This window comes from Daldinia vernicosa (assembly GCF_022497035.1).
Source record: "Daldinia vernicosa strain CBS 139.73 unplaced genomic scaffold F5Y00scaffold_9, whole genome shotgun sequence".
Classification (NCBI taxonomy): Eukaryota; Fungi; Ascomycota; class Sordariomycetes; order Xylariales; family Hypoxylaceae; genus Daldinia; species Daldinia vernicosa.
This window is the reverse complement of record NW_025953925.1, coordinates 24,391-45,200: the sequence shown is the minus strand read 5'-3', so window position 1 is coordinate 45,200 and position 20,810 is coordinate 24,391. Positions and strand designations below refer to the sequence as shown.

At 48.7% G+C, this 20,810-nt stretch overlaps 9 protein-coding genes across 9 annotated transcripts; 4 read left to right on the top strand and 5 right to left on the bottom strand.

Moving 5' to 3' along the window:
• Positions 1 to 900: 900 nt before the first annotated feature.
• F5Y00DRAFT_274560 (uncharacterized protein) lies at positions 901 to 2,354 on the bottom strand (the record flags this gene model as incomplete). Its single annotated transcript, XM_048013380.1, has 2 exons — positions 1,545 to 2,354; positions 901 to 1,483 (listed from the first exon to the last, which is right to left on the bottom strand). The coding sequence occupies exons 1-2, from the start codon at positions 2,207 to 2,209 to the stop codon at positions 901 to 903; spliced, it is 1,248 nt and encodes a 415-aa protein (XP_047867568.1). The 5' UTR covers positions 2,210 to 2,354.
• Positions 2,355 to 2,487: 133 nt separating this feature from the next.
• Positions 2,488 to 4,107, top strand: F5Y00DRAFT_228806 (uncharacterized protein). Its single transcript, XM_048006687.1, has one exon. It carries the CDS (start codon positions 2,776 to 2,778, stop codon positions 3,865 to 3,867), a length of 1,092 nt encoding a protein of 363 aa, XP_047867567.1. The 5' UTR covers positions 2,488 to 2,775; the 3' UTR covers positions 3,868 to 4,107.
• Positions 4,108 to 4,913: 806 nt separating this feature from the next.
• On the bottom strand, positions 4,914 to 6,974 carry F5Y00DRAFT_251537 (WD40 repeat-like protein; the record flags this gene model as incomplete). Its single annotated transcript, XM_048009838.1, has 4 exons — positions 4,914 to 5,141; positions 5,193 to 5,538; positions 5,594 to 5,956; positions 6,007 to 6,974. The coding sequence occupies 4 exons, from the start codon at positions 6,972 to 6,974 to the stop codon at positions 4,914 to 4,916; spliced, it is 1,905 nt and encodes a 634-aa protein (XP_047867566.1).
• A 3,196-nt stretch (positions 6,975 to 10,170) lies between these two features.
• On the bottom strand, positions 10,171 to 12,240 carry F5Y00DRAFT_228800 (Zinc/iron permease). The gene is made up of 4 exons (XM_048006686.1): positions 11,929 to 12,240; positions 11,835 to 11,851; positions 10,799 to 11,776; positions 10,171 to 10,747 (listed from the first exon to the last, which is right to left on the bottom strand). The coding sequence occupies exons 1-4, from the start codon at positions 11,965 to 11,967 to the stop codon at positions 10,567 to 10,569; spliced, it is 1,215 nt and encodes a 404-aa protein (XP_047867565.1). The 5' UTR covers positions 11,968 to 12,240; the 3' UTR covers positions 10,171 to 10,566.
• Positions 12,241 to 12,608: 368 nt separating this feature from the next.
• F5Y00DRAFT_228796 (acyl-CoA N-acyltransferase) lies at positions 12,609 to 14,708 on the top strand. The gene is given in 4 exon segments (XM_048006685.1): positions 12,609 to 12,812; positions 12,866 to 13,141; positions 13,204 to 14,454; positions 14,473 to 14,708. 4 exon segments carry the CDS (start codon positions 12,800 to 12,802, stop codon positions 14,496 to 14,498), a joined length of 1,566 nt encoding a protein of 521 aa, XP_047867564.1. The 5' UTR covers positions 12,609 to 12,799; the 3' UTR covers positions 14,499 to 14,708.
• F5Y00DRAFT_228795 (pyrroline-5-carboxylate reductase) lies at positions 14,709 to 16,187 on the bottom strand. Its single transcript, XM_048006684.1, has 2 exons — positions 15,802 to 16,187; positions 14,709 to 15,744 (listed from the first exon to the last, which is right to left on the bottom strand). Exons 1-2 carry the CDS (start codon positions 15,863 to 15,865, stop codon positions 14,840 to 14,842), a joined length of 969 nt encoding a protein of 322 aa, XP_047867563.1. The 5' UTR covers positions 15,866 to 16,187; the 3' UTR covers positions 14,709 to 14,839.
• A 576-nt stretch (positions 16,188 to 16,763) lies between these two features.
• Positions 16,764 to 18,303, top strand: F5Y00DRAFT_228794 (CTD kinase subunit gamma CTK3-domain-containing protein). Its single transcript, XM_048006683.1, has 3 exons — positions 16,764 to 17,029; positions 17,130 to 17,306; positions 17,373 to 18,303. Exons 1-3 carry the CDS (start codon positions 16,871 to 16,873, stop codon positions 17,799 to 17,801), a joined length of 765 nt encoding a protein of 254 aa, XP_047867562.1. The 5' UTR covers positions 16,764 to 16,870; the 3' UTR covers positions 17,802 to 18,303.
• A 172-nt stretch (positions 18,304 to 18,475) lies between these two features.
• F5Y00DRAFT_228793 (2-dehydropantoate 2-reductase) lies at positions 18,476 to 19,821 on the top strand. Its single transcript, XM_048006682.1, has one exon. It carries the CDS (start codon positions 18,662 to 18,664, stop codon positions 19,691 to 19,693), a length of 1,032 nt encoding a protein of 343 aa, XP_047867561.1. The 5' UTR covers positions 18,476 to 18,661; the 3' UTR covers positions 19,694 to 19,821.
• Positions 19,822 to 20,674, bottom strand: F5Y00DRAFT_228792 (ClpS-like protein). The gene is made up of 2 exons (XM_048006681.1): positions 20,364 to 20,674; positions 19,822 to 20,300 (listed from the first exon to the last, which is right to left on the bottom strand). Exons 1-2 carry the CDS (start codon positions 20,580 to 20,582, stop codon positions 19,977 to 19,979), a joined length of 543 nt encoding a protein of 180 aa, XP_047867560.1. The 5' UTR covers positions 20,583 to 20,674; the 3' UTR covers positions 19,822 to 19,976.
• Positions 20,675 to 20,810: the final 136 nt, after the last annotated feature.

Below are 20,810 nucleotides of genomic sequence, written 5' to 3'. Positions count from 1 at the left end.
ATTGGTGATGAAGAGTATGATGTAGTTGAACTAACATTATATAAAGGCTGTTATGCGGAGGCTAGTTTCTACATAGTATGCAATTAGAACAAGATACGAGACCTATAGATGTTTCATCTACCGCCCACGTATAACCGGCGAGCCATGCCATCGAGAGATGAATACAAAACGAAGTACACCTATTCCATTAAGATATTCACTCTATATCTCGAGAGCTTCAGTCTCAGCGAGTGAATAGACGGAATGGCCGTCAGCATTGCGGTTTAAGATAGGGAAGATGAGCATCAAGTTAGAGTCAATATGCTAATTATAACATTGCGGGTGCTAGTTTAGATAAGACTAGGTATATATAGGATGCCTCTGCATAGTCGTAGTGAACGGCCGAAATACTTTGGGTAACTAGTGATTATAGATAGGTATGTAATACTTCATTTATTAATTAGGAGAGAAGTATTACGGACTTGACAAGTGCGTAGCGTAGCTTGTGGTGGAATAGCTAGCTGGTTATATCTTGAACAATTAGGTACCTATCTGACTTATAATGAATCGTAACAAGGCCGGATCGAATGGCATTTTCCCCAGGTTAGAACTATGTATTTATAGTTGACTTTGTATCAGGAGAGGGGAGTGAGGAGATAGATGACTCTATAAGTACCTAAAGTACTAAGACGAGACAACGCTCCTCTCTATAGTTCAGTGTTTGCGGCTCAACCAATTATCAGATCAGAAACCAGCGACTCGAGGGATTCCGACAGGCTCGCCGAAGATAACAAGTCCATCGCACATTTTAAATATAGATAAATCGTGATTCTGCAGAACTTGTACTTATTCGGTCGACACAAGTAGGATATAAGATGGATGGATATATAACTTCATCGGATTACAACCAACTCTCACCCCCTACCGCTTAACAAAAAACCCCTTCTTCCCCATCCCCTTCGCCGTCCCCGTTCCCGCCACCACACCAACCCGTCTCCTCTTCAACAAGCTCTCCTTCGACACCCTAGCGTCCCTCCGCGCCCGCGGCGCGAGCCGCGCATCGCTGTCCTCGGTTAAGACCCTGTACTTAGTCGACCCCACGACACGGTCCCGCGGCCTCTCGGGCTGGTCGTCGAACGTGATCTTCGTAGGTTGCGGGCCGGACGTTTTCTTCCGCTTCTTCAGGACCTGGCCGTTGTTATCGTCGTCGTCTGCTTCGTCTCCGTCCTCGTCCTCGCTCGAGTCTGCGAGGAACTCGGCGGGTAAGTGCGTAGGGACGGCGAGTTTCTGCGCGCGCCGCCGGCCGGTTGTTGTCACGGCCGTTTCGACATCGGGTAGTATTCCGTCGTCTTCGGAGTCGGAGTCGTTGTTGGAGGCGGGGTCTTTGCGTAGGCGTTTGGATCGGTGGACTTGGACTTCTGCGCGAGATCGTTTGCGGCGCTCGGCTTGTTGTTTGAAGAGGTTGTCTCTTTCTTGGCGCTTTCGTTTTAGATTGGCGGTTTGTCTAGAGATTGTATTAGTATAGGAAATGAATCTCGGGGCGGTGGGATATGGGAGGCGCTTACTTCTCGGCGGCATCTAAAGCTGCCTGAGTTGATTTTTGTACCTCCTTGGCAGCGGCCTGTGTCGATACGGCTTCAGGCGCGTCATCGTCGTCACTATCCTCCTCTTCGTTCTTGGTGTTATCCGCTTCTACCTTCTTGCCTACTTCTGCCGCTGCCGCTGCCGCGACAAAGTTCTCTACATCGTCATCATCATCAAAGACAAGATGCTTCCCCTTAGTCTTAGGGGCGGGTGTTTGATCAGGCTCTTGCGATTGCGACTGTGAAGAAGCTATTCTTTGGCTTGCCTCCTCTTCTAACTGCTTCGAGACGCTCGAGAGTAGTGCGGAATCTGATCCCCATGATTTCTCTTCTTTATCTTGGGAATCTGGCACTGCGCTTGTCCGGGACGACTTGGGTTTCGGGCTCGTAGGTATTTCTCCTTTCGGGTGTGTTATTCGGTCGGTACCCGTACTTTCGCCTTCTCGTGTGCGCATGGATAGCCCCTGTTGTTTAGGATCTTCCATTTCTTCCACTTTTTGTGCCGGGGAAGCAGCACCATCATTTTCGAGGTTGTTATTGTTTCCCGTTGATTTCCGCTTCGCGCGCGATGATTCTTTTGGTGTGACTATTTCGCTTTCGAGTGCATTTCCGGCATCCTTCGCTTGTCTTCGAGTAACGGGAGCCATTTTCCACAGCGATCAATAGTATATCAACCAACAGAGAGCAAATCACTACTGTCAATTTGTATGTTGATAGGGTTGTTTACGTCTTGAATGTTGCGCGGGTCGCACTTTTTTTCTCTATGCCCGTTTGTTGATTGATAAGATAAACAAATCCCCGATAGGCCGATAGGCCGATAATTGACAGTTGATAGTTGATAGGCTAATCGGAATGATGTGGGGCCGGTGGTTAAAATAGACTTCGGTAAATCCTCGGTCTTCCGGATCTCTCCGTCTTGTTCATCGTTCACCCATTCATTCATTCATTCACCTTGAACCCGTGATGTTTCATCATCAAGAACGAAATATCAATTTCATGTTAAATTATTATGATATGATCTGAGGTCTTATGAGTGGATTCATATCTTATAATATCGTATTGTAAAGATGTGCTTGTTATGTGCTGCTCGATAGAGAGCTTAACGGATAACCTCACTTACAACTTACACCTTCATCCGTCTTAAGACTCCAGACACTCAAGCAGTCAATTATCAGCTGGTCCGATGAAGTAATCTCATAATTCCACCACAGCCATGCCTCCTAGACCTCCCCTTCGTCAATTGGCGAGGTTATACACCCTATCCAGCCAACCCTCCAAATTCCATCATGGCCGCCTCCCTCCCCCGGCCCGGCCAATATCAACCGCACCCGCTCCGCGTGTCAAGGCCCGGGTTCCCCCGCACCGAAACACATTCACCCAAATCCGCTTCACCGAAGCCGATATTCCCAGTCTCCCCTTCTGGACCAAACACACCGTCCCACCCTTCGTCCCCAACGGCGAAGTCTCTCCGGCCCAATGCCTCGAAGCATGCAAACGCTACGTGCCTCTCGCCATCGAGAACAAGCCAAACTGGCAGCAGCGCAACCTCTCCCCGACCGTCGCATCCCCCACCACCCACGACGGCACCATCCCCTTCTTCACGCTACACTACGCCGCCATAACCCTCCTCCTCTTCGCCCAGACCCCCGGAAACCGGTCTCTGGCAATACACATCCTAGCCACCGGCACAACAGCCGGATACGCCCCCTCGGCACTAACCCTAGCCCGCCTCGGCCACAAAACCAGCAGCTTGGACAAACCACAGTTTGCGCACGCCAAAGAAGCTCTGGCAACCCTCCTCGCGAGCCCAGACCGCAGCAGCAGCAGCAGCGAGTACCTCCCCGACACGCTAACTCTAGCCGCCCTAGTCCAACTCGCCACCAACACGCGCCCCAGCACCGACCGCGCGATGCAACTCCTCGAAGACGCGAGCAGAGCGTACGCCGCAGCGGGAGGGAGCGCAGTGTGGCACTGGCGCGCGAGCGGCGTGTTAGCGCTAAGCCGGCTCTTTCTCGAGCGGAAGCAGACCTCCCGCGCGCGCGCTGCGCTCTCCGCCGCCGTGAAAGAGCTAGACGACCCGGAGATAAGTTTCCGGTACGCGATGCTGCTCTCGCGGTCGGACGCGCAGCGCCGCGTTCTGGTCCAGCGGGCGGCTGTTAGCGGGGTCGAGGAAGCGGCGCGCGAGATGGCGAGGGAGACGCGTGAGAGCCTGGAGGAGGAGGGGCTGAGTGCTTGGGAGAGGAAGGCTCGGGGGGTGATTGCGGATGAGTGGGCGGGGATTGCAGGGGATAAAGGGATTCTTTGAGGATGTGCCTTATGTGTCCTGCTGTGATATTTGACGTATGGACGTTTACCGTGGGGTGTACAGGCTTGGGATTAAATAGGGGCGCAGCTTATACCCTATACTTATACCTACGCCGAGAGTACTAAGACGAGATGAGATTGAGTGCTGATTCACTTGGTCTTGTTTACTAATGTCTGGTTATACTTATACTTACGTAGTAGCTCACACCCTATATATAAAATAGGAGAGGAGAAAGATAAGCCTCAATCGTAAAATAAAGAAAATTTGGTACTCCATCTGCCTTGCCTTTATAATAGACACTTAAGATTGCCCAGCAATTACAAAGACGTCTACACCCGTGTGTTGAAGTCTCGCTTATACAGCAACTCTATACCCGATCAAGATGAGTTCCAAAGTCGCACCGAGTCATTAGCCACCAGGTTCTTGAATAAATCAATTTCGCTCGCCTCCAAAAGCAAGTCTTCGCATCCGGGATCGGTTCGATGGCCCGACGCTTCCAGATATCTAACTACAGTCGACCTCTTATATATATATATTGAATGCCTATCGTCACCCATCTCCACGTATACCATATACACATGCGATCTCACCGGTGTAAGGCCCGTCAATAGTACGCCATCCGGAGCCTGGTGAAGCAGAAAAACACCCTCTCCTACGGAGTCAGATAAGCAATCATTGTGGGCGCCCGTCCTCTTCCGTTCCCCGCTCCGTAAAACAAAAGCCCATCGAAGCAAAAAAATTCGATCCCGTGTTCGCAAACTCATCTTTCAATACCAAGCATTAAACAGCCTCCTAAATTGCGCCACTCACTCCCTTCCTTACCTACTCGGTCATCCGCGACCCCCCACAAATGGTGCAACCAATGCTAACGTATTAATGCCACCATGCTTCAACGCCCAGACGATGCATATGTCAAAGTACTGTTCCGGCACTGAACTCTGAAAAACTGGAAATAGCCGAAAAGCTACGGGATAGGGGGGATGTATCATGCGAATGATATGGGGTGAAGAGCACGTCTATAACTCTTTTGATGCTATAATGCCGTTCTAATCGTCGTGGAAAAAAGTTGTGTTCCCAACAAGAGGAGCGGTGGATGGTCCGGCATCGACCATATCCACGTCGCTTCTACCAGAACCGTCATCCGAGGGTAGACCTAGGTTGGAGCGACGGAAATCGCCCGTCAAAGGTCGGGTAGGTGAAGGCTCGGCGAGCTTCTGAGGCAAAGAAAGCGGTCTTTCGCAGAAGGCGTCTTCCGGAGGCGAGAATGACCAGACCTACTCTTTATGTGAGAAACGCTTGTAATATATTAACTTGGGTAAACTTACCTCCATCATAACTCTACTTCCCCTGTTCGCAACCGCGATGCACTTTTCGTCCTCAAATACCACTCTCCAGACTGATTCGGCCGTAATAAGCTCCCGTACGAGGTGGCCCGTTTTTACGTCCCAGACTTTGACCCTGCCATCGCTACCACCACTTACGACGCGCGTGTCGTCAAATTGGAGGCTGGTGACACTGTTGTCATGCGCTGCCAGTCGGTGAATAGGGCACATCCTTTCCAGAGACCAAACCCTGACGGAACCATCCGAGCCTCCTGTGACTAGTGTATTACCCCGTAGCTGGAGCTGGCCAACGAGAGAAGTATGGCCTTGGAGAACTGCGATGGCATCCCTTTCATCCGAGTTAGTATGAGCACCTAAATCTATCGTATACGTGGAAAACATACCCCGTGTGAGCGTCCCAGACACGCACGCTGGTATCGAGACTTCCGGTAACAACTCTGTGACCATCAAACGCGATGGCATATATCTGGCTAAAGTGGCCAGAAAGTGTATGCAGACACCTGCCTTCAGATATGCTCCATATCTTGGCCGTCGCGTCGTAGCTACCGGAGACGACTATGTCGCCTTTTATCTCCAGACATCTCACACTAGCTTGATGCCCGACCAGGACGTTCTTGCAAACTCCTTGTCTAATATCCCAAACTCTCAAGGTAGTATCGCGCGAGCCTGAGATGGCCGTGTTCGCATCCGACATCTTAAGGCAACGGACCGTGGAAGTGTGACCGCGTAAAGTATAGAGACACCTCCTATAGACGTAATTAGTTAAACTCGCGCAAGTTTTGAGCCGTCGTCATACCCAGATGTCATATCCCAGACCCGTACGTCGCGATCGCACCCACCACTGACCAGGATGTCTTCCCACGGTACCATAGCCCAAACGCCCATAATATGACCCTGAAGGGTACGAAGGGCATTGCCTTCCCGATCGAAGATATGGATCCTCGCATTATCAAGGGCAACCACGATATATTGCGGGGTTAAATGGAGGCTAGTCACAACTCTATTATCTTGGGTAATAGTCCGCGTGGTATTACGCCCACCAGTTCTCCAGGCGGACTCGACAAGATATCTCTGTTTGAAGTGCGATTTGTACGACCTAAGCTTAGGGCGCCCGGTAACCGAAGAGCTCTCCGAAGAGCTGTCGAAGCTACGAGTCGAAGAATGAAACGTCGAGGGGCCAGGAATAGCACCGGGAAAGCTGTGAGTGTACTCGGGATCGGACAGAGGTAATATCCCAGGCCTAGTTGCCGCGAACGGCGGAACTCCATGCGAGACTTCAGAGAGGCGACGGCCGTAATCGTGCTTAACACAGAGATTCTTCCATGTCACATCGTCGCTTAAAAGATCCCTCCACCTCCTGGATACCTGTGATGCTCGCGCGAGTACTTGCGGATCATCTATGAATGATAATATTCTCAAGCACAACTCGTCGGGTAGGCTGGTGAAAGGGTCCTTCTTCAGTAGAGGGCTCACGAATTGATGTACAAAACTGAGCTGTTGGGTCGTGCACATATTTAATAAGTCGGCAAGAACCCGCGTTCTTTGCGGCCCCGAGCAGGCCTTGAAGTGATGGCGCATTTGCGAGAGAAAAAAGTCTTCGTCGTCGGCGGCGTCACTCCAGTCGGGTTGCGTATCCGTAGGTCCCGGCGAGGCCGCTGGCGTAGGAGGTGGCGGCGGAGAGCCCGTAACTTGCTGGTCGAAATCCGGAGCCGGCGTGCTCATGCTGGGCGTAGGCGGACCCCTAGGCCGGGGTTGTTGGATCATCTTATCCATCCTCTGATTTATGATGACGGGACCGGTACTAGTCGTGTCCAAAGTCAACTCTTCAGCCCGGTTCGAGACGCTGGCTCTCCTTTCCGAGAGACTACCGTAACCTGCCATCTATATGCTAATTTATATATCAAGTTTGTATATTCGCTATGCTACGACGATCCCTCGACCGTCCCGACCACGATCGACGGGTGAGTTGCCGGGCCCTTTGAGGCAAAATGTATTTGCCTGTACGGTATTAGTTAATAGGATGGAACAGATATGTTGAGCGTATTTGGTAGCTAAGATGCGACGGCAAGTAAGCGCCGTGTAGAGATTCGTACATAGATTGTCCGCGTGCAGGAAGTGCTAAGTGTTGGAGTAGGGGCACACAAGGATGGTTCTGCATACGTTCGGGGTCAATGAGACAAGCCGCGTCCCAAGACACACAATTGGTAGGTCAAACGACCTACGGTAGTATCTAAACCAGGCCTACAAGGATGAAGACAAAACTAACACTGTCCGGATCGACGAACGAGGCTACGATGGGGAAGGACGGTATAGCGACGAGAAAAGGAAGCGCGAAGAGGGTTTAGTAACGCATTGGCAGCATATATGTCGTCTTCGAAAGGCTGTCGGCGGAAGGCCAAAGAAAACGGAGATTTTTCGAGGAGCAGAGGAGAAAAGAAGACTAGTCTACACAAAGTACACAGACAGAAGGGGTGATGGTGGTGGATATCGAATTCTCAAGCCCCTTACAAGAGTATCGTTTGGTATCGTTCAAAATTGTAAGAGGAATGATGATGGTGTAATAAGAGGTAGTGAGTGTAGTCAGTTGAGGATGGTAAGATGTGATTCTCCAAAGTGGAATGGGGGTTAGGGAAGCGGATCCTAAGCAGAGATGAGCAGGAACGTGCCTCCCCCATGGTTAGCCCATAAAGTTTCTCCCGCCGGGGGGAGTTGCTACACTAGCGCTACAGTATATATACTGTATTGTACCAAAGGCTGTAGATATGTATGTATGTACTCTGCATAGTACCTGACCTTTGAGGGCCATTACATAGTGTATGCATATAATATGTACAATACCTATGCTTAATATATATGTAGGTAAACTCGGGTGCGCATATAAGACAGGCGAGACTGCCGACGGTGTCTTCTTCTTTGTCTCTTGATAATTCGAATCTATAAGCGACGTAATCACTATAATCACTATAATCAAGCCCTTATTGGTCAACAGTAGCGACTATACTCTTTCGAATAGTTGTACAGACACGATTTAAAGTTCAAACGTTTGGGCACTTGTATATAGGTACCTAACTATGTGTAATGTACATCTTGTGGTACATATCGCGGGAGGTAGTACAGAATTTATGTAAATATACAATTGATTGTCTGCATATACATATTACTAAGAATAAACAGTCCGTCTCTGCACAGTACTTACAGGTATATGTACGTATAAGTTACATATAAGTTCTTATTTAGCAACACCGGGAATCTAAAACGTTTCGTCTCGCTAGGGTCTATCGATCTCCTAGTCCTATGTAGGTAAATTTACTTTAGTCGGTGCCCTTGACTTAGAATCTGCATGTGTTTCTGTAAGAGGCAGTGAGGGACATCAATTCGTCGCAATCTCAAATTACTGTATTCCTGGTTCACTAAAGTTCCATAGCGAACAATTGCTACCCTCCAGCTATGCGCATCCTATAGACAATCGCATTCATATGTACCTAACGTATGGAAATGCCCTTTGAGGTCTACGGGCGGTTACAACGACCGGGCTAACGCGAATCCCTGTCCTAAAAATCGTAACGCATGTCTTGTATCTCAAATACGATGCACCATAGGTATTCGTCCCGGCGATAAAATCTGTAAATATACTTTGCGCGATACCCGAATTCTTATTCGCTGCCGTCCTTGTCCACTTTTGGGAAGGCTGTTTCCGCAGTTCCCACTTCGGTGCCGCGGCGCTTCTGCGCTTGGGAAAATCCATGGATGTACATATTTGACGGACGGATGATGCGAGTACATACCTTAGGTACCTATACTACCACCAGCTCGTGGCTGCATACGCTTCCTGCCATTCAATGTTACACCATTGCGGGCAGGATGCGGGCCATCGTTCACTCACTTATACGTTTTCGCCTACCCGTGCCGTTATCTAGAGCTTCTACTTGGAGAGCCAGGACGAGTCAACATGTGTTCCATGTGTTCGACCGAATGCGCACGGCATTGCTATCTTCATCCACTTACCCAGCTTATCAGAGTTTGCCAGCGCATTGCCATCTGTGCCGTGGCGACCTAGCAACTAGTGTTTTTACAGGCGGAATATTGATATACTATATCAAAACATTACTACTCGCCCTGTCAGATTAGCGGCGAATATGGTATAATCCTGTCGTGCCCGCAATATGACATCGGCGTTAAGCTATGAGTGGATGTTTATATTGTACGAAGTACAGAGGCAGAATAACGTCAAAAAGGGTGGCGCACCTACCAGCATAATTGTTAGTAGACTGCGCCAGTTATTTTGACGCTATTCTAAGAGGTTTCTAGATGCTGAGTTGGGGTAACGAAATAGCAAACGCTGAGTCAGAAGCATGCTAACAAGTACAAGTGCAACAATATAAACGAGAAGCTTTTCTTACTGGATGACAAACGGGGCGATTTTATTTAGTAAGTATGCTTGTCTAAGAGAGAATCGTTTCCGGCCTACCTAAATTCGTATAGCATCACCGGGTTATTGATATTGGCTTCTGCCAAGACTCGAGCCAGATCATGGCTAATATATACTTATTCTTGTTAGTCTTTTCCCGATAACTAAATGGCGTTTGCTTGGTTAAACCAAATTTCTTACGAAAATCCGTATTGAAGTAAGCAATTCTGATGAGACATGTTGCATCTGCAAGGCGAAAGTGATACGATATAATAAATGTAAGGGATGGGTTAAGCAGAGTAATACCAACAAAAGTTAGTGGCATTTACTGCATATATTACTATTGAGACGCCACGTAATATAGGCCTGAAGATTAGTCTTCGTCGTGAGTATCCGTGAAGACTACCTAGGTAACTGCCCAACCTATGAATTACCAAGGTAGGTAGTTTAGAGTTGAGAGCTTGATATCACCTATATAATATTAATGACGCTTCGCCTGATCTCTTCATAAAATACTAATTAAAACAGCACCGTGAAGCTTCGAAGTTCTAGTAGTTAGTAATTGCATATATAAGCAAGATATTATATTATACAACCCCGTCATCCAGTCCTATAACCCGCCGCTCATGACAAATAATGAGAAAAATCTGCTTTTGTGTGAAACCGAAGATAACGACAAATTGGTCTATTTACAGCCCATGGGTATATTATGTACAACCAGCTCGTCGGACTCTGTAACTCTTTTAAGACCTTATCGAAACCGAACACTATTTTTAAAACTGTAATACACGTTCCCTATCTACATAAGTAGGTAGGTAAGACACGGGCGATCTACGTTATTGGTTTTATCTTGAACATGCCGGTCATTCGTTTTCAAGATCCTAACTCCCTCTATAGCTTAGGAGAAACGCAGAATTTAAAAAACAGATGGCAACCCGTTCAGCCGCTTCAATGGTGGTGGCCGAATTGTGTGAGAAGAGGCAAGAACATGCCAATTACCGTTGCAAGTGTTTCCCGCATCTGCGGGTGGGTGTGCTTTCGTTGGCCGCCATCCGCATAACCGTTGGCGATCGAGCCATCGTGACCCGAAGGTGAATCGCCTTCTTGCATGGCATGCATTGCCACATAGCTAGAAGAATTAGTTAGGTATAAAAGACAACGTGACCGTATCTGCACTCACAGGAAGGTTCCCGCCGAGAATAGCAACAGCATTCCCGTCCACCACTGGTTTAACCTACCCTCGCCACCTCCGCCCAGGAAACTAACAAGGATGAAGGTTGCCCAAGCTCCGAATGGGGAGGCTAAGCTGAACACAATTAGGTGACCTCGAGCCGCACGTTTCGAGAGACCCTGTTTCAGAAGGATCGAGGTAAGACCAAAAGCCGCGGGGGCTTTATGCACCATAATAGCGATGAATACAATAAACCCTAGCTTCGTATCTGGCGAAGTAGCCGACGCCCCCATTGCGATGCCATCCGCCGCGGCGTGTATCACTAAACCTGTAGTGGTCGCTAGGCTTCTCGACTGCTTCGGCGTGGGTGTTAGAGAACCCAAGAAGCCTTCGGATTCGTCCTCATCGCGGGAGAGAGATGATCCACCCAAATTGCTCAAGCTGATATGCCTCGGCGCTGGGGGTGGTTGGAAGTTTTCTGACGCATGGCGAGGAAGGCGATCGATCAGGAACATGACAACGAAACCCAATATCAGAGAAAGCCCAATGTAGAAAGTGGGTGCTCCGGATTCTGCATGTTGGCTCCCTGCGCCAGGTTTAGCTTGACCACCTGGTCCTGCTTCTGGTTCCTCCGCTGGCGCCCTAGCGTTGAAATCGAAGTTGGCCGGGCTACCTTTCCTTGCTATATCCAACGCATTCCTGTCGCCAAATTCCTTTGGGGAAATCTTGGTCCAGTCTATACTGCTTGCTGAAATGGGATCTGATCCCCCTTCCCACCTAACTGCAGCAACATTTCTCGCGTTATGTAAGTTTCTCGTGCTTTGAGAATGCGCGGGGATCGACGCCTCGGTAATTGCTTCGACCCCTTCGGGTATGATGACTATCAGCGACGTGCCAACGAGTATGCCTATGCCAATGCTTGAAATCAGTCTGAGTTGTGACTGGGTAAGGGACATCGACAGTGGTAGTGCGCCGGCGAGAAAGGAACTGCTATTCGTCAATTTTCGAACTTGGGGGTCGTGTCGAACAGGAGACAGCAACTTACGCTAATGCCATAACCACCTACGATTTGAAACGAAGTTAGTAATTGAATTAAATATAGCTGGCAGCTGAGAATGACCTCAGTATTTTGAACTTACTGTTAGGGCAAGTAGAATAAAAACTCCAGTTCCCGCCATGGTTACTGCGTTCACTTAGAGGAAGCACCTAAGGGATAATTGCTTGTTACCGATTCATTGGTGTAAATCTTGACCGGTGCTAAGTCCGCGTATGGTCAGGGGCAATGCTTCAAGACGAGGAAGGGGGGCTATCTACGTAGATAACCTGACCCTTGGCGTTGAAGAATGCTGGGTATGGCAATTGAAAAGATGCTTGAGGCTACCTAAAGATGAAGAGCGAGATGGAAGTTGGATATCTTTTTTTGCGACGGTAGCCTCTAAAGTGTCAGAGCCCTTACAGTTTAAGCGTCCACTAAAATCTAATTATCCCTGCTGCAACTTGCTTTTTAGGCGGGACCGTCGCACGTCACTGCCGATTTTCCATCTTGACTGCTTGAGTGGTACCTTACGAAGTACTACGCTAAGTCTAGGAATAGATTAGACCATGCGCTAATGTCTGGGCTGCTTGGCTTTCTTGGCAGACTAGACAAGGCCTTGCCTTTGGTCCTTCCAGTTAAAAAAAAAAAAGAAAAAGCCTCCGAAAGATCTGTCTTGGTACCTAGGTACCTAGCATATGTACTACTGTAACCATGGTCCGTGCATATTTGCGCTCCACTAAGGTGAACGCGCCGTTTCTACATATCAATCGGTTTAACGCGACGCTCAAGTTCATAGAAGCGCGTTAAGTGCCTACATTTAACTACTTTTAAGTTTTCATGCATCTCCCCTTTTAATATATATCAAGGCAGCTAGTTCAGCAGGACCTCGCACGGGTCTTCATTGGCGTCATATAATTTTACATGCTGCTTATTACCAATAGGTCTTGCGCCGAAAGCTTATTGGATAGGTCAAAATGGAGGATGACTGTAGGCAACTTGATCATTATCGCAGAAATGATACAAACTGATTTGATATGTAGGGACGATTAATGCCAACGAGGCGCTCACCATGTCGCTCGTGCGACCTTCCCCGTCAGGAATCGAAAAGATCGCGTCTTTCAAACCGAGACATACTTACGCCGTCTTTGGCGAGGAGGAGTGCATATTCGGACACAAGGGCTTAAGGATTGATTTGCAGTTTGATGCGAGGGACCTGCGACCGAACCTCTCAGTAATCTCAGCGAAAAAGTTCACTAAGGTTGGCGACATTGAGGCTGCTGATGTTAAGCTTACTATGAAAGGCTATTTACCTGAGAGTATGCTACCTGCACATGTCGTTTCTATATAAGCCATGTGATAGCCTGCTAATGATCTGTAGTCGCATACCAATCAAAGGAAGCATACGACTACGCTGTGAATACCCTCCCGGCTACATGGACCCCTCCTGGAACCCTGACCAAGACTATAGAGAAGAATGGTGAGATCTACGAAATTTGGCAGGGAACCTTATCTCAACCCGAGATTCACCAGCTAGTCAAGCGCATCCAAATCACCGTTCTATTCTATATCGAAGGCGGATCCTATGTGGGGGTAGATGAGGAGGGAAACGATGAGCCAGAATATTCCCTGGCTAGATGGACCGTTTTCTTTGTTTACAAGAAGACACCTAGCCCCATAGCTGAGGGCAATCCCCAGTATACTTTCCAGGGTTATGCAACAACCTACAACTTCTGGATGTACCAACAACCCACGCCCCCATCTTCACCAGGCAATGAGAAAGTGGACAGCTCGTGGGAGCTTCCCAAGGGTGACTTTCCTGTTGCCGACTTTGTTCATCGCATGAGAATTTCGCAGTTCTTGATCCTTCCCCCTTTTCAGGGGAAAGGTATTGGGGCTTTCCTCTACAACACTATGTTTGAGATAGCGACGAATACTGCTGCGACGAAAGAGGTGACGGTAGAGGACCCTAACGAGGATTTTGATCTACTGCGAGATTTATGTGATATGAAATATCTACGCAAGAACGTGCCCGAATTTGCCAACTTAACTATTAATACTGACGTACCAGTTCCCGCAAAAGGCGGCATATTGCGCAATAACACGCAAATAACTCCCTCTATTCGCGAAAGCTCATCAATTGGTGGAATTGTTGACATTGCAAAGCTCGAGGATCTCCGAATCAAGACTAAAATTGCACCCCGCCAATTTTGGCGTCTCGTCGAAATGCACCTCATGTCGAAATTACCCGACTCTGTCCGACCTCGAGCAGATGCCGAAACTAAGAAACCGTCCCCATCAAAAACCGACAAGCATGCCTACACGCTGTGGCGTTTACTTCTCAAGCAACGTCTATATCGTCGCAACGTCTCTATCCTGGGCGAATTTGAGATCACAGAGCGAATCATCAAGTTGAACGAAACCGTGGACAATGTGGAATGGGAATATGCTAGGATTCTCGACCGGCTTGAGTCGACGCCGCCTGCTATCACCAGCGAGCCTGTAGCTACTAATGGTAAAAGGAGACTTGCCGGTGGCCCCAGTACAGAAAACCTTCCCAGCAAGAAGGCACGTGTCGACGAAGCGGAGGAAGAAACGGAGGAAGAAGAAGAAACGGAGGAAGAAGAAGAAGCGGAGGAAGAAGAAGCGGAGGAGGAAGAAGCGGAGGAAGAATAGGAGTAATAAATTCTAATGTTTTGCTAATAAGGAGGTCCGTGGTGCTAATACAGTAAGGAGTTTTGGGGGGTCTCATGATACCTACGTTATGCGTATATTTTAGGGAGATTTCATATTCTCTATCGTCAAGGACTGGTCAATATCTATATCTCGATCATGGTCTTGATCTATGGGCACGTAGCAGATGCTTGTAACATAAGTAAAAGGGGAAACATATTAATGAAATAGCAGATCGTTGCATTAACTATCTTGTTTGACGTTTTGGTCTATATGTAAAACGCCTTGAACGCCATCCGTATACACACTTCGAAACTTTTCCTCATGCCCTATCCATATCTCCTCTAGGTGCCCTTGCCAAGCTGGCTGGCAACAACTGCAGCTTCTTTCACAGCCTTGGCAACGGTGGCCCGTACTCGTCCCTCCTCGAGCACTAAGAGACCCTCGATAGTGCAGCCGCCGGGAGTACTAATCTTGTCCCGCAGCAGAGCAGGGTGGTCTCCGTTAAGGACCAAGGCAGCAGCGCCTTTCATAGACTGGGCAGCCATCCTCTGAGCCTCAGCTCGCGGTACGCCTAGGGAAACTGCTCCGTCGACGGCAGCCTCAAGTACGAGGGAGAAGAATGCTGGTCCGGACCCGGCAAGTGCTGTGGACGCATCCATGTTCTTGGCGGGAAGGTAGATGACGTCTCCAATGCGCTTGAATATCCACGTCACGAGACTTGAGGTATGAGATGGTAGGGGCGGCTCGCTATTCGCAATTACTGTCATGCCTTGCCTGACCATGCTAGCCGTGTTAGGTAGCGCCCTCACAATTCGGCAGCGTCCGTCAACTTCGGGGTCCTTCTCGGGCACAGCACCGTGTAGTATCTTTTCGATCTGGGGAACCGTCACACCTGCACATATGCTGATAAGGAGTTTGCCGTGGAGCGCCTTCGAGAGGCCGGGCTCGTTAAGCAAGTCCTCAACCATATAAGGCTTGCAGGCAAGGATGATAACGTCGCTCTTCATAACAGCGGCAACATTCTCCTTCTGCACCACCTTGACGGAAGAGCTGTGTTCCCACAGAGCTTGCTTGACCTTCTTGGCGGACTCGGGCCGGCGCACGCACGCGATGAAGCGGGAAGGGAGTCGGGCAGGGATCTCGTCGGCAGGGGTCGATCTTCCAGAGGGCGTCTGCAGGGGGCGAGGTGCTGACATCTCCTGCAGGGAGGATAGGATGCCGGAGAGAATGGCGATTCCCATGGTTCCTGAAACATCATATTAATTTGCCAGTCTAAACAGCGGGATACTAATTCAAGACATACCGCAGCCAAGAACTGCCAAGGTCAACTCCGGCGCATTATGCTCATGGTGCGTGAGGGCCAACATGATGTCGAGAAGCCGACTAGTCGGGTGTTTATTGCGACACAAAGATGATGTTTATTTTGGGTTTGGGTTTGGTTTTGTTTTTGCTTTGGTTTTTTTTGAGGTTTCTCAAAAAAGCAGCAAACACAACCAACCAGACCAACGTAGGCGCAAGCAAGCAAGCAAGCTTAAGACCAATGCAGGCAAGAGAAGAAATTCCTTCAGGAACCCGGTACCAAAAATAAAATAGATTAAAATCACAGAGACCAACCGAAGAAATTCATGTTTCACTGCATCATAGGACACTTGTCACATTGGCCCTGGCAAAAGTAAGCCCCTTACGAAGAAGAACCGCTTCGACGAGATGATGGTTATTCTCGTCTCCCCGGGTGTCTTTACCGAAGTAGCACCGACAAACCTGTTCTACCCGTTGCTGTCCACTCCGGGGAGTTTTCAGCCCTGGTTCAGCTGTGATTTTAGGGGATTTAATTGGCTAGCGTCTTTGCTTAGGTACCTACCTAGTTATGTGAATTTATTGTTATTGGCTGTTAAGGTAATTGATATCTTAGACATTTAGTTATTTGTTATATATAGTAATATATTAACAGTATATTGTGAATAGGAACCTAAGAGCTTTTCTTTTATGGTAGGTTAGTTAGTAACTTTTGAATAGGTGATATGTTTTTTGCTGTTTATTCTCGAAGTTCAAGCTGCTTTCTTGATAAGTAAAGAACGGCAGCGATAAGGATTAAGGATAGAGTGGATATTACCCTCTTGTCCCAATTCACTATATATAGTGCCTGTTTTCGCTTAGCGCCAGGTACAAGCTAACCTCTTCAGGTCTGATGCTGTACTAGCGTAACTTTGTTTTACCACTAGGATCAAGAGCCAACGGCAATGCAGGGATCGATAACGAATGGAGCTTCTCTTTCCCATCTCAATGTTGCGGCTCGTCAGCCTTGCCTCTCAATTTCATCTTCCTCCATCAAACAACCTTCCGCAAATTTCCCGATTCTGGGCCATGTCACAATGGCGGCGGATCCTTTCGAAGTTCGGATGCGCTTTAGCGGCCAGCTTCAGCACTTGAATGCGAGTACTACCGCTGCCCAGAAAGCTGCCCAGTATGCGATGAAGTACAAGGATATGGAGGAGGACCTGCACTCCTGTATCCTCGAGCAGCTCGAGAAGGTAAGTCTCATCTAGCATTTTATTTATCGTTATAGCGTTAGAGCCTTATAAGCCAGCATCTATATTATATATTAAAGAAGTGGCTAACTCTGTAATCTAGACTAGTATGAACACACGTGCAAACATCATGTACTTTCTAGAGCACTTGCTGGAGATGGCATCAAAGGAACGCCAGAACCAGTATGTCAGAATGATGCAGAGAGATATCATTCGAGTTGTGGATGCAGTCTGCCCGGAAGATGGATCCGGTGCTGCCAACGTCAAAGTTGTTCGAAGGGTAAGTTTCAACGTTTACATGAAGTTAAAAGTCGTAATATAGAATGCTCACAACGGTAATACCTAGGTGCTTCAAAGCTTAATGAACAAGTCTATCCTGCTCGAACAGACGGTGCTCGAGATTGAAGGCTGTCTTAAAGAGCGCGACACTTCTATTGACCTTGGCTTCTCTTCACCTGCCAATGGCGATGACGCTTCCCATTCGCGTAATGGTAATGGTACTGCCAGTACTCACCGCCTCGACAAGCGCCAGATTGAGCAGCGCATCGAAGAGGATCGGGAGCGACACAAGCGTATGCGCGAGAGCATGTGGGCCGTTCCCGGAACTATAGAAGAGGAGGCAATGAAGCTTCTCGAAGAAACGAGCGATCTTGGAGAAGACGACCACATCCTAGGCCGCGAGGAATGGGAAGAGTTTCGGCGGGAAGCTGAGATGAGCAAATGCCACCATCTCCGACAAAGAGATGCTACCACCAATGGGTCTTCATCGCACTAGGACGCGTCGCCCATCCCACTTAGCAAATCCCAGAGGGCAACAATAAGACGCCGACAATCTCGACAGAAGCGCCGTTGCATGAAACAGCTTAACAACGGCTTCCTGGCGCTGTCGACTAATGATGCATCGCGTGGCGTTCATAAGAAAGGAAAATCGGCATAAAAATGGCGTTTTTGGTTGCTTTTTAATCTCCAATTTTGAGAAGATCTGGAAGTCGAGTGGTGGCATTTGCCCTGTATTCCATTTGAAAGGGTTGAAGCATGTTACGATGATTTTGTACTCTACATGGTCGGGAAGCATGGCGATCAAAATGGTGTTCCTTATGGCATATCTGGCTGATCGGAGGCGGCCTGCATTTGATGATACCAAAATTCACGATGATTACGGACTAATTCAAATCACATGAAATATTACTTCTTATTCTTATCCAACTCTTTAATTGCGGGTGAGTTGAACGCAATACATAGTACATTTTGGCCGTGTTATAGAATTGTAAGTCGGCGATAAATAGTTTTGGTTTATACTCTTTAAGAGCTGGGGGTATAACTGGGTCACTAACACTAACACTAACTGCATCTTGCGCCCTTCGGATTACAAGCACATCGCGACATATTTCCTTAATTGAAAGCAGACGTCCGAAAAGCGGTGGATGCGATATCGATATATAAAATTAAGTTATTGCAGATGGTGGGTTTTAGGAGAAAGATAGTTGCATTGAAAGATAACTACATGTGTCTTATCCAAGCCAATAAAGAGACAACTACCAGCTGTGGTATATTTTTGAAACAGCTTCTATGATTTTTAATTCTGTCAACTGAAATAATTACACACCCCACGTTGCTCATATGCAAATTTAAGCCATGCCGAAAGTGTTGGTATTCGGCACCGGCAGTCTTGGGACTTGCTATGCCTGGGCTTTAGCAAACGCGGTTGGACAGGACAATGTCACCGCGATATGCCGGTCCAACTACGAGTTCGCTTCCCGGAACGGCTTCACGATCCACTCGAACCTGTGGGGCGATAACCTCCATTTCCAACCCCGCATCGCGAGGTCCGTTGCCGAAGCCGTGCAACAGTTGGCTTCGGATGCGCAACCCTTCTTCGACTTCGTGGTTGTCGCTGCTAAGGCCGTGCCTACTGACCCTTCGATAGCGGAACTAATCGGCCCCGCGATCGCGAAGGGCAAGACGGCTATTGTGTTGTTGCAGAATGGTATTGGCATCGAGGACGAGTATGCGCAACTCTACCCGGAGAGCCCGCTGCTGAGCACCGTCGCGTACTTCCCGGCTACCCAGGTCTCGCCCGGCGTTGTGCATCATAGGGAAGTCGAGACGCTGCACGTGGGCACGTATCCGGCTACTGCTCCTGCGAGACATAAGGAGGTAGCGCTGGAGTTCGTAGAGCTCCTTGGGAAAGGGGGCGCTACGGCTAAGTTACACGACGATATCCAGCGCAAGCGCTGGGGCAAGTTGCTTGTTAATAGCTCCTGGAATCCCGTATGCGCGCTCACTCGGCTGAGGGACCGGGAGTTCATCGAAGCGAGCTTGAGTTTAGACTTGGGCGCAGAAGATAAATGGGGTGACGGCGTGCGCTTTATAAAAGACGTCATGTTGGAGATTGCGGCTGTAGCACAGGCCTACGGGTACAGCGACGTGGATGAAGGGATGGTGGATTTTCAGATCGGACGCGCTGTCGTACGCGACCTGCCTGGAGTACAGCCGTCTATGCTGGGAGATGCGTTTGATAGCAAGACCATGGAGGTTGATGCTATTGTGGGTAATGTGGTGAGACTTGCGAGGAAGAAGGGGCTGGCTGTGCCGATGCTAAGAACGATTTATATCCTGGCTAATGGGCTAAGTGAGAGTTTTGCTCGGAAGAAACTGCAGTCTTAGAGGATAGAGGACGGTGAGAGGGATATGTTGTCCTCTACGTCTCTACCTCCTTAGGAAGGGCTTGAAATACCCTTTAGAGAAATACTGGCTCATCCTAGATAGATCCCTAGACAGATATTTAGAATCTATCATCAATAGACAAGAAAATAACAACCTCTTAAGATTGACAACTTTTTTTTTGACCATCCGAAAAGTTTACTTTCCAGGGCTTTTGTATTGTTATACAGGTTTAGGTTACATGTATATACGGCATCGTTCGTGTTGCCTTCCGAGTTTAGATGAATTATTCCATCACAACGGTAGCTCCTAGCTCCTTCATCGTAGCCACGATCTTCTCGGCCTCCTCCTTTGGTACCGATTCCTTCATCATCTTGGGTGCGCTCTCCACGAACTTCTTGCTGTCGACTAAGCTCAGCCCTAATAAGCCCTTGACCTCCTTGATAACCTTTGCCTTCGCGGCAGTGTCGAATGCTTGCAGCTTGATGTTGAATAGGGTCTTCTCCTGAGCAGCTGGCGCGGGTTCGTCCGCCTCCTCTGCCGCGGCGGGGGCAGCAGCCGGGGCAGCAGCGAAGCCACCAACCGGTAGATCGGGGATGTTAAGTCGGGACTTATATGGCATAGTTATTAGCATATAGAACTAGGAAGCCTATATCGACGAGGTAGGACCAACCTTTAGGCTGCTGACCAGGTCGGCAGTTTCGAGGAGTGTCAATTGGCTGATCTGGTCAACGATACCGGCAATCTTGGGGTTCGTGGCCGCTGCGGTAGACTCGTGCCGCCGTTGTATCGACGGAGTGCTCTGAGCGAATGAAGCTGATACCCGGAAAGAGTTGCTGGAGCGAATTGATCGCGCGCAGCTTCGAGCTGCATACCTGCACGGTGCCGACATCTTTGGCGACTTCCTCGTTGACCAAATTGCGAATTGACTGGGGGGTGGACTCCTTTGACTTAGCGGAACGCTTCGTGAGATGCTCTTCGAAGTTTTTAATGCACGATTTCGATTTCGCGAAGCTTTGCCGGACCCTGCCAGGTTTTGGCGGGCCCCCCGCTACTACGTTAGTGGCGGTGCCAAACAGCTCCGTTCCGGGTTATTCACCGCCTAAATTTCTAATTTTTG

Bases quoted from the DNA above. Each gene is read 5' to 3' on its own strand.
- F5Y00DRAFT_228806 (XM_048006687.1), top strand. From the start codon at position 2,776: ATGCCTCCTAGACCTCCCCTTCGTCAATTGGCGAGGTTATACACCCTA.
- F5Y00DRAFT_228793 (XM_048006682.1), top strand. From the start codon at position 18,662: ATGCCGAAAGTGTTGGTATTCGGCACCGGCAGTCTTGGGACTTGCTAT.
- F5Y00DRAFT_228796 (XM_048006685.1), top strand. The intron at 13,142-13,203 runs GTATGCTACCTG...AATGATCTGTAG, and splicing joins GAAAGGCTATTTACCTGAGA to TCGCATACCAATCAAAGGAA.
- F5Y00DRAFT_228792 (XM_048006681.1), bottom strand. From the start codon at position 20,582: ATGTCGGCACCGTGCAGGTATGCAGCTCGAAGCTGCGCGCGATCAATT. The intron at 20,301-20,363 runs GTTGGTCCTACC...ATGCCATATAAG, and splicing joins ACCTGGTCAGCAGCCTAAAG to TCCCGACTTAACATCCCCGA.
- F5Y00DRAFT_228794 (XM_048006683.1), top strand. From the start codon at position 16,871: ATGGCGGCGGATCCTTTCGAAGTTCGGATGCGCTTTAGCGGCCAGCTT. The intron at 17,030-17,129 runs GTAAGTCTCATC...TCTGTAATCTAG, and splicing joins TCCTCGAGCAGCTCGAGAAG to ACTAGTATGAACACACGTGC. The intron at 17,307-17,372 runs GTAAGTTTCAAC...GGTAATACCTAG, and splicing joins ACGTCAAAGTTGTTCGAAGG to GTGCTTCAAAGCTTAATGAA.
- F5Y00DRAFT_228800 (XM_048006686.1), bottom strand. From the start codon at position 11,967: ATGGCGGGAACTGGAGTTTTTATTCTACTTGCCCTAACA. The intron at 10,748-10,798 runs GTGAGTGCAGAT...TAATTCTTCTAG, and splicing joins TTCTCGGCGGGAACCTTCCT to CTATGTGGCAATGCATGCCA.
- F5Y00DRAFT_228795 (XM_048006684.1), bottom strand. From the start codon at position 15,865: ATGTTGGCCCTCACGCACCATGAGCATAATGCGCCGGAGTTGACCTTG. The intron at 15,745-15,801 runs GTATGTCTTGAA...ATGATGTTTCAG, and splicing joins CTTGGCAGTTCTTGGCTGCG to GAACCATGGGAATCGCCATT.